The sequence below is a fragment of the Papilio xuthus genome, unplaced genomic scaffold, assembly GCF_000836235.2.
Source record: "Papilio xuthus unplaced genomic scaffold, Pxut_1.1 DF827461.1, whole genome shotgun sequence".
In the NCBI taxonomy this organism is placed as follows: Eukaryota; Metazoa; Arthropoda; class Insecta; order Lepidoptera; family Papilionidae; genus Papilio; species Papilio xuthus.
In genome coordinates, this window is record NW_013531188.1 from 2,731,362 (window position 1) to 2,742,133 (window position 10,772).

The window sequence follows — 10,772 nt, forward strand, 5'->3', positions numbered from 1 at the left end:
AAGAATTTAATATCATTTTAAAATTAATTAAATGAGCTATAACTGTGCAAATTATTTATCGATAATTGTTTGCCACTTACCACTGGGAATGATGACCCAGGCGAGGCCGGCCACGAACAGGTTGCCGAGCGTCCAGAAGGCGGCCATGAAACTCAACATAGCGCCGCGCTTCTTCTTCGGCTGGAACTCCGCGAAATATGACCAAATCACAGGACCAGACCCACCCAACCTACAATTACATAATAAAAAAAATGTTCCTATATACGACCAAAACTGATTACATTATCGTAAATATAAATAACTAGGTATCAAATATTTTTTGTAATTATTTTCTCACCACAATAAAATATCTATTTTATTTGTTTACTGCAAATAAATCGTAATTGTCGCTAAACAAGATATTCCATAGTTTTAGTGATGGCTTTACCTTACAATTTAGAGTTCCCTTATTATTTTTGTATGAAACACAACCATAATATCGAAAAAACAAAAACGACCAGGTATAAAGTAATCGAAAATAAATATTTTCCTTGTAGAATTGTACAAAAAAATATTCATTTGTTAGAATGATAGTAATCTAAAGCTAAAATCGTGTAGCAGCCGAAAAGGAAACTTTCCTTGATTGAATAGTTAAAAACATTGAATAAAAAATTGTTTTATTTGTCGGCGACAAATTGGAATCATGTTTAACAATTTACTTTAAAGTAGTAGTAGTTTTTGCTTCCAATGGAATGTAAAAAGAATTTAAAGTATTTCTGTGCTGTGCAAAAAACTGAGACTAAGTCAAAATACTTGTATATCTATGATATTTGACTTGATGTATAGATAAATATTCAATATAAAGATTTGAAATATTGTTCATTGATTTAAGGAGTCCACAAGAACCGTCACAAATATCGGGTTTATACAGACTACATTTTGTTACTTTGTTTTTTTTTTTTTAGAATATAATATTTATTTATTGCCACAAACAACAAAAAAAAACTACAAAAAAATAAATTAGATTAAATAAATTAAGGATGTGGCAAAAAAAGGTGGCCAGCTCAGCTGGTGCAGGGAGGGCTTGACCATCCCTACGCTGGTTTTCAGCTGGCCCCTTTGTTCTCACACCATTTACACAACACTAGGTAGTGTAACAAAAAAGAAAAAAAAACGAAAAAAAAGCAAAAACGACAATTAAACATTGAAGAATTTTGATTGATTTCTAAATACGAAATAACAATTTTAACTATAAAAATATAAACTTTACTTTATTCTTTGTGACTAATGTTAATTGATACTGTAATACAAGTAATAAAATTGGATAAATTTACTTACGCTGCACCGTTGATAAACCGGAACAGCATGAAGAGCTCGTAGTTCTGGCTGAAGGAGGAGGCGACGATGGCGAGCGCGTTGACAATCGAGATGGCGATGAGCACACGCTTGCGGCCCAACGAGTCCGCCACGGAGCCCCACGCGTACGCGCCCACCATCATCCCGATGAAGATTATACTGTTCAGCCATCCCTGCACCGCACAATCATTTGTTAATTTCTGGGAGACAGCGTTATAGTATTGTTGTTGGTAATTTTATTAAACGCAGTATAGTTCTTTTGTTTCTGAGTCAGAATATGCTATACTATGAAAATTCTAAGATGGCCGCCTTAACAAAATGGCGGATACCATATTTTGTCCAACTGAAGGGCAGTAAAATCGGTGTTGCACACGATGTAACAGTTACCTTAACTATTAAATTTTCGGCAACATCGACATCGCGTGTTAAGTAAGATTATTTATCAAATTCGACAGCAAATGTGACTCGAAGAGCAATTAAGTCCACAAAACTACATTGCATTTTAATAGATATAAATTTTTAGCGATGTTTATAACAAGGATTGTTGTAATAAGTGTAACTCAAATCACGTCACCTGTGTTTACAAACTTATACGTCGAATAGTTTGACCAATATCATAGGCAAATTTCACACGTTCACTAAATGGCCTTCTTAGAATAAATATACGCATACATATTAAACGACAAGGTTGCATGATCTATAAACGGCATTCCTAAACATTATTTTGTATGTGCGTCATATTGTGTCACATAGGATGTGTTGCGTTTGATTTCCTTAACATCTACTTCCGATATTATTCTGGTACTAGATTCTGATAGTCTTTGGAGAATCATGTAAAAGATGAGTGGACGATTACAAAATTAAGGCATTAATCTTACTAATATTGTTAATGCGAATGTTTAGATGGATTAATGAATGGATGTTTGTTTGATGGTATGTTTCAACGACTCATCGAATCTTGTTGAAATTTGGCACAGATGTAGAACATTGTCTGGAAGAACTTATAGGCAATATTATGTGTTTTTTTATTCCGCGCGGACGGAGTAGCGGGTGCCAGCTAGTTTGGAATAAAGTAGCGATTTTAAAGAGGACGCAAATTATATCATGGAGCAACACTTAAGTTTAAATGATTGTTTAAACTGAAAATGACCGCTTAGTGTAAATCTACAATAACAGGGAGTCTCGGCGACTCTGTATGAGACGGAATGACAAACGTGTTTGTAAGTGAAAAACTAAAAACGCTGGGTGATGACATTCATGAGTTGTGCTTTTTATAGATGCGAGTTTTTGAGTTTGTAAAGTATTATGATTTTTATTCATCGCGTTTGCTTTAGACGGTATAATATTTGCGAATTTCATTATCACAGCGCTAAGTGTCTCCAATGTTAATAAGGTTACCTTTAGAATCTCTACTTATTCGGCAGAGAACAAAAATATTTTGATTTGTTTTAAACAATATTGAATTCATTAATCGCTTAACTTTGACTTAACTTAAACTTTGAATAGGTAATAATAAAATCAGTCAATAATGTCCTACTGTGTGCTGGTTTAATGTTCACCTTAGCAGTATTTTGATCTAGATTTAGTAGAGACAGTTTTACGTCAGTTACCGTACACTTATGGAGCGACAAGAGATAAGACAATACTGCAGGAAATGCAACAACGGTAACTAGAGCCTTAATATAAACAAATCAAATGATCCGATGCGTTTCCTAAACCTAATATAGATAAACATTGTGTTCAGAATTTCACATACTATTATAATATTCCAGTTTCATTCACACTATAGACATAAATGCATGGCTTGAAAGGAAGCTTATAAACCCTAGCTTTAATAATTTGAGGGATGTTTCCCATTGGGTCGATCGTCCTAACGCAAAACAATTAGTTTGAGAGAAATCGTAATTTTTAACCCTTAAATGCATGGTATCAAAGAATACAAAATTACGGAGACGCTTCTTATAACTCTATAAACTTAGTCGACCGCCAAATAAAACTGTCAAAAAAAAATAGATTCGCCACCGAAACTTGCATAATTTCTTTTTTGACACTCATTATCTATGGTCGTCAAAGTGCGTTCGGAAACACATACCACACGACTTCAATAAAATAACGTGAAACGTGGTATGTATACATTTGGCAACAAGATGCAATTAAGGGTTAATGTGTACTAGGTATAAGTTACTTCAGCTGATAATGATGGGCAAAATTTTAGGCAAAACGTGCTGGACGTAGGAAAAAGTCGTGGCTACGTAATATTATAGAGTGGACAGGGATTAGGTCAGTGGAGGAACTGTTTCGCCTTGCGCTTGACAGAACCAAATATCCCAAGTTAGCGGTCAACCTTCAATCCTGAAGAGGCACTAGAAGAAGAAGAAGAAGAACTATTTTTTGCCCTTAAGAATATATTTACTGTGTGTCGTAAAATTGTCTAGAAATTGTCGTATGGTAGGTTGAAAGTAGTGGTACTTACTTTGGTATACGTAGTGAGGTTGAGGTCGCACTGCGCCGAGGGCAAGATGAAGGACATCGAGATGACGTCCATCTCCTCGGAGGTGCTGACCAGCCCGCACACGGCGAGCAGCAGGTAGTGGAAGCGGCCATAGCCTGCACAAACACAAAATTATAATCATGTGATTCCCAAGCCCGTTATATAAGCCACTTGTATAGGCGTTTCCAAAATTTTTGGGGGCGCAAGATCATTGCGCACTACATCTAAAATTATTTACGATTTATACTATATGTTTACGAAAACTGTTCACCAATTTGATTAGTATAAGTTTATGTTAAGTAATGGTAAGTTGTTTTTTACTTTTACTTTATAATTTTTTGTTAAATATATAACTTTTAAATAACCTCGGCTTCTATAACCTGTATCGCGTGATTTTCATTTGTTTACGTTACGTTTGGTACTACAATGTTTGTCAATAGAGTTGTATACAAGCCGTTCCAGGAAGACGTGGCCTGTTTACTGCGGCCAACCTCGGAATGCATCGTAAGCTCTCCTCATTCATAAAACTTCACACGATCAGTCTCCATTACATTGTTTGTATGACACCACTCTGTCCACGTGTAAACTTTGCCGTTACGACATTTCACTTATACGCGTGTCTTTTTATTTATGTTTTTTTTTTGTAAGACAAAGAGGCAAACGAGAGGCGGGAACACAGAGGTAATTAAGAACATCCGCAAGACCAGAGGAACTGCAGATGCCTTGCAGGCCTTTAAAGGAATAAGTGATGCAAAAGAAAAAGCGCGTTTTTAGAAGCTGGCAAATAGGTTAACTGAAATCACTTAACAACGAAATCACCACTGCCCATAGGCTTTAATAAAATAAGAAGTGAAGTTTACTGCAGTAACTAATGATGCTGCAAACTTTACCTCTATCATATAAAATAATCGAACTTCTACTTCAAATATTAGCAACAGTTATTCAAGACTATAAGTATTGGTCAACTTCCAGCTTCCAGCTTTTGGTACAAATGTCATCACATAATATATTAGATTAAGAAATATATACTTTCATATATGTGAATCTTACGCGTAAACAAAATGTCATATTTATATATGAAACAAATTGTATATTGCGCGGGAAAATGACCCCACACTTCCGAGTACAAGCGACGAAGGTTAAAACGCAGTTTAATGACGAAATAAGATCTTGTTTCCACTGTATCGATTTATGGTATGTTGCAATTCAACAAAAAAACTACCTCTTGTACTAATTGTTGTATATTTTAGGTACTTTATCGTATTTCAAGATATATCTATATATATATATATATATATATATATAAATATATATATATATATATACTAAATACTTTCAGACATTATTAGTTTAGTATCCTTTTATTAGTTAGAATCCTTTGGCGCGAATGACGTGCTCTCATTTCAAAGTCCAGTGTCAGAGTGAATAGTGAGGGGACTCAAACGTCGACATTTTAGTTAGGATAGTGTTAAGTCAATACACTGGTTCATTTTCGAATTTTCTTCCTAACAATACATATGTACATCTGCACTTATATTACAAAGAGTTTATAACGTATAAACTCAAAAACTACTGGATCGATTTCCAAAATTATTTCACAATTAGAATGATTTATTGTCCCTGAGGAACATAGGCTATATTTTATAATTCTTAATGGGTTTTTATATCTTACCAGTTAATTCGATAGCCCGCTCGAAGTCAGCTTTTTCAGAGTTTGGCGCTTTTTCTGCGTCGCACTTAGCTGATGTTTTCAGCGATGGTACTATACCTGAAATATAAAGAAAATAAAAAATAAACTACTGAACAACTTTACTAATAAGTAACTTAGGTAACTTATAACTAAGTTAGGTAATAAGTGGTGTAGCAAATGATAAGGGTAGGAATATTATGAACGTTACTCGTACAAACATGAGGTCTTATTTATTTTGAACTTTGACTATGGAGTATTTCGTTTACTCTAGCTAGCTGTCGCTCGTGACACCGTCCGTGCGGTATTAAAAGAAACTTAATTAGTAGCCTACGTGTTCTTCCGGACTATTTCTTATATGTGTGCGAAATTTTACTAAACATCCATCCATATAAACTTTCGCATTTATAATATTAGTAAGAAGTAAGGTTCTAAGCACTAATGTCTTCTTACCAACCTCTGTGTTACAATTACAACATTATAAAATTAATTTAATTAACCTAAGGACGAACAGATAAGAACTAAAAATTAGGCAAGGTTATTTTTTCTTCTCGTTTCTCGATTCTAAAGTAGAACCTCCTTGTTCGCATATCTAGTGTAACCAATTTCTGTACTGAATACGTCAGATGATAACTATGTTTGCTTAATGATGCTTTGATAGAGAATCAATTTATTTTTAGAGATTAATTAAGCGAGATAATTTGAAAACAGCATTAAAATACGTCTAAGAAAGTATGAGGATATTCATTGTGTCGAGAAAACTAAAAATTACGAGGTTATTGACTACTTACTTGTCATAGATATAAAACTTATAGATGGTGCATTTATTACAAGAAATGTCATTTGGGATTTTAAATTACAAAATTTAGGAAATTTACCACATCAAGGTCACGGGAGTTTTTTCATCGCTACACTTTTGTGCCGTGGATTATATATCCATAGGTTATCTATGATACTGGTTAACATTTGAATGACTTCAACTTCTCCATATTTTACTCGTGAATATAAAAAAAATGTATCAAAATTGTGACCATATACGTTTATTAATCACTTGCTAAAATATCTGCTGTTCCTAATCTAATTAGTAAACAAGACAATTTTGTACCACAAAAACTTTCCCAAAATAAAAAAAAAAAAATTAATACTCACCTAGGTCAACGGTTTTGGAACCTGGGCCGTTTAGTTGGAGGTCGTTTTTTACATCACAATCTGTAACAAAAAAACACATAAATATACTTCTTTGTATCTTAAACACTATTTCAAATCAAATCTTAAAATTTCTAAAAAAAAAAAAATCATATCGTATTTTTCGCGGGATGCCATATTATTCTTAATTGGAGTTCCTTTTTTAAATAAATTACTGGTTTACAAGTATTCCTAGCTTTAGGAACTGTGTAACTCGTTATAAAGGACTATTTTAATAATTCGAAAATAATTAACGTTGCATTCTTATGTCACGGTATAATTACAAAACAAGGGAATAGATATGATCAACAGCGGTCAATACATAACGCCGTGGATACTTATCTATACACTACACGCACAATAGACAGGTTCTGCAGCAACAAAGTATTTAAACACAATTTGTTAAATAAAACATAAAAAATCTGACTGACTGTATATCAACTGACACTGAGGAGAAGAATTCGAATCAAATGACATCTTATTTGTCAGAATCGGTCAAAAAATGTAGGCAACAGGTCACAAAAGAATTAAAATTCACTTCTGAATAAGTCGGGATTATTAAAAACATAAGCTCCGTAATCCCTGAGAAGGAATTGATAAAGCAGCCGATCATGCAGTAATTAATTTCTCTTGTGCCAACTCGGACGTGGGGTACTTATATCATGTATTCTACAGTTTGGTACTTACTGTGAGGTTTTTTGGGCCCGGGGTCAGTTTCTACCATCCTATGCGGGCGGCCGGCGATGTATTCTTGCCTTGGAGCGGACTTGAAACTTTCTTACTGGCTGGACGCTGAGTTCCAACGGCAATGGACGCGTCTGCAACAAAAAAAAGTTGCAGTTGTTATGCTATTCCCGTAAATAAAAAATAATTATAATACTTTTGACATTTCTATAGCATTATAGTACATTTTTCTGATTTAGAATCGAACGAAAGTGACGGCGCTCCATAACTTAGGTATTACTAGCGCTGATTTACAAGGTCATCCGCTAAAAGAAACATAGTGCGTTGTAAAGGCATATTCGCGAACATATCTGCAAGATAGTTCTAATTCCGTAACATCAAGAGCTTTTTATGACGTTTAACATTGAAAATATTTTGAAGATCACGGTCGTAAAGTCGACGGCGCGCGTGTTTCTGCCAATTTCGATGAATAAAAAATGTGTTTCTATACTTGTGAACGATCAAGCAGGACTTTTCATGAGAAACTATTCAAACAAGTTGGATATAAAATATTCGGGCAACTAAGAATGGGGCTGAACGATTAAATATTTTTTTTGTAGGTGGCAAATGCAATCACTTATAAAGTCCAAAGAATATGACTTGCAAGGTTGCAGATGCGTTATCCATTTTTAATGGGCTGAAGAGAGGATGTACAGAAGTATATTACCCTTTCCTAAACTTCCCCTTCCCTGTCTAATCTTCTTGTTTTCAAATGACATAGTAGTTAACAATGTTAGACAATTAGTTATGCAACTATACTAAGCTATTGTATTTATCAACGCGAGAAGTACATCGATAATTGGTTTGGTGATGGCACAGTCGAGTGAACAAGCAAACAACAATGGGCTGGAAGTGTCCCCCGTGGCGGCGGACACCACGCTCGCTTCGGCCGGCCTCATCCAGTTTCGACACGGATATAGAGACAAAGCGCATCCCTTTTGAGCGTACACGGACGCGTTTATTATCGAATCAATGTTTTAATTCGTTAATACTTTAAGCGGTATAGCTTAATAGCGACAATTCGTCACGCCGTAAGTGTCACAGGACATGGTCTAAAACAAATCAACAATTTTCACAATTTATATAAGTTTTAAGAAATGTTTATGCCGGCTGTTATATCCATTGAAAAAAAAATGTGTTATTTTTCTTAAAAAATTACATCTAACTACAGTGTAACAAGATGTCAAGCCTAGAATAGTGGCTAATGTCAACATTTCAATTTGCGAATTTCAAGTGTCGTGACATGTGCATAAGAACATTATTGTTCTGGCGTGTACTTCTAACTCTGTTTTTTTTTTCAAAGAGAATTTAAGATATGGCAATATTGTTGTAATATAATTTTTGCCAAGAAAAAAAGAAATGAGTTTAAATGATGGCTGCAAAGGTAGAGGAAGACTAAAGAAAGTATGGATGGATTAGTGAGGGGACATGTTGATAATTTAATAAGGCTAGTGTTGCGCCGATACACCGAAACATCGTCTTTCTTCCTAACAGTAGGAAATGTATAGATACAGATAAGACAGCTGATAGAGATGTATGGAGGAATAGTACATACTGTGCCGACACTCTGTAGGGATAAGGGCAGGTTGATAATGATGTCAATTTTTGACAAGACACATTACAGTGAAGACTCAAAGTTACTGTTTTAAATAACTTAGTTTGTATGTATGTTTTATTTTAATATTATATGTCCTATTTTGCTACGACAGCGTGATTCATGACTCGTGTAGTCTGTATTGAGTCGTTGAACTAATTTATAACATCGTCATCTCTAGCCGTAACGGATACGAGATGATTAACTTTTTAAGAAACGCAATTGATTTCAAAAACTTTGGAATAGGACTTAAACATAATTTACCGTTAGTCGTATTTTGTCAAAGATAATATATATTTGAACATGAATTTCGGAAGTAAAAACATACGACAATTAAATGGATCTTTAAAATACAGTTTAAGTAACCTTTTTCTAAATAATTGATCTTAAAAGATATAATTTGTAACATGTACTTACATAAAATATATTTGTCTATAAACCTACAACTTATCCGTTAAACTGTAATCAGAAAAAAAAATTAATTAAAAACATTAAAAATGTGAAAAACCGCGCCTCATTTATTCACCACGCTTCGTCGCGTGCCGCACAGAAAACGTGACCGTGAAAAAAAAAATAACAGCTCTCCTCATGCAAATGTTTCCCGAAAATCTACTTATAATCAAAATTCGTGTAAAACGATCATTTAAACAATAACAATTATGCTCACGAAAATGTATTTAAAAGCCTCTTTGTAACTAAACAAGATTAGATTAGAAGCAATCTTACTAAACTGATATATAAACACGACTAAACACTCACGTATATTCGTCCGGTGGCGGCACCGACTAGTTTCGAGCCCATCGGGGGCCCTTCATCAGGATGAGTGGTACTGGTATTATTTCGCGGACGCGGCCCGTTAGTATAATGTCTCACGAAAGTTTGAATAATTTAATAGCAATCTTACTATTATAAATGCTAATGTTTAGATGTATGGATGGATGTTCGTTAAAAGGTATCTCCGGATTTCGATAAATTTTAGCAAAGTTTAACCGGTAATCACGTAAATGAATGTCTTTACTATAATATTAAAAAAAAAAACATTTTTTCGCAATTCAATTTTTTTTAACCCTAGTCCGTCGTTACTAGTTTTTCGTTGCGTTACTAATGCACATATTTTCCATAGTCTTACGTTTATGACACATCTCTGTTAAACAACATAATGTACTTGCATAATAGAGACATTTTATAACACATATGATAAGTTAACATAGTACGCAAGATATGAAAACAAAATATAAATTTAAAATATTTGCACACATAGTAAAATCTATGCCAATTCTAATATTACACGTAGTTTTTTCTTGACTCTAAAGGGGTTAATATTGTTAGGCAGATCCGATACTATGCCGGTGTACTGGCGCAACACTAGCTTTGCTAAAATGCCGTTTATGTCCCCTCACTATTCATTCTGACACTTGACTTTGTAAAGAAGCTCTATTCGCGCCAAATGATTCTAACTCATAATGTCTAAGTATGGAGGCATTTCAGAAGAAATATCACTCACAGTATTTACATTGTCGGAGTTAGGGTAGGGCGTAGTTGGGCTCCACGGACCTGCTCGGTTGTCCGGGTGGGCGGAGAGGTGAACTCCGACGTGGCGCGTCCCCGGGTGGTGGATAGGGGAACGCTCCGGCATTCGTGTCGGGGTAGGGCGCAAGCCCCGCGAACCAAACACCAGGGTCTGGCGGTGCGCGCAGGACTAGTCGACGAGGTGTCGATAGGTCTAGCGCGCTAGCCAGACCCGGGGCCTGGTGGAG

The 10,772-nt window shown here is 35.0% G+C and overlaps 1 protein-coding gene across 3 annotated transcripts in view; it reads right to left on the minus strand.

Moving 5' to 3' along the window:
- LOC106119388 (synaptic vesicle glycoprotein 2B) overlaps positions 1–10,772 on the minus strand; it is a 36,731-nt gene that overhangs the window by 1,801 nt on the left and 24,158 nt on the right. For all 3 annotated transcript variants that reach the window (XM_013314336.1, XM_013314334.1, XM_013314335.1), the window contains exons 2-7: positions 7,386–7,516; positions 6,663–6,722; positions 5,499–5,594; positions 3,809–3,942; positions 1,318–1,508; positions 81–229 (exon numbers count right to left, since the gene is read on the minus strand). In XM_013314336.1, the coding sequence (XP_013169790.1) occupies positions 81–229; positions 1,318–1,508; positions 3,809–3,942; positions 5,499–5,594; positions 6,663–6,722; positions 7,386–7,422 (667 nt within the window). In that variant the 5' untranslated portion in view covers positions 7,423–7,516. The remainder of the gene's footprint in view (positions 1–80; positions 230–1,317; positions 1,509–3,808; positions 3,943–5,498; positions 5,595–6,662; positions 6,723–7,385; positions 7,517–10,772) is intronic.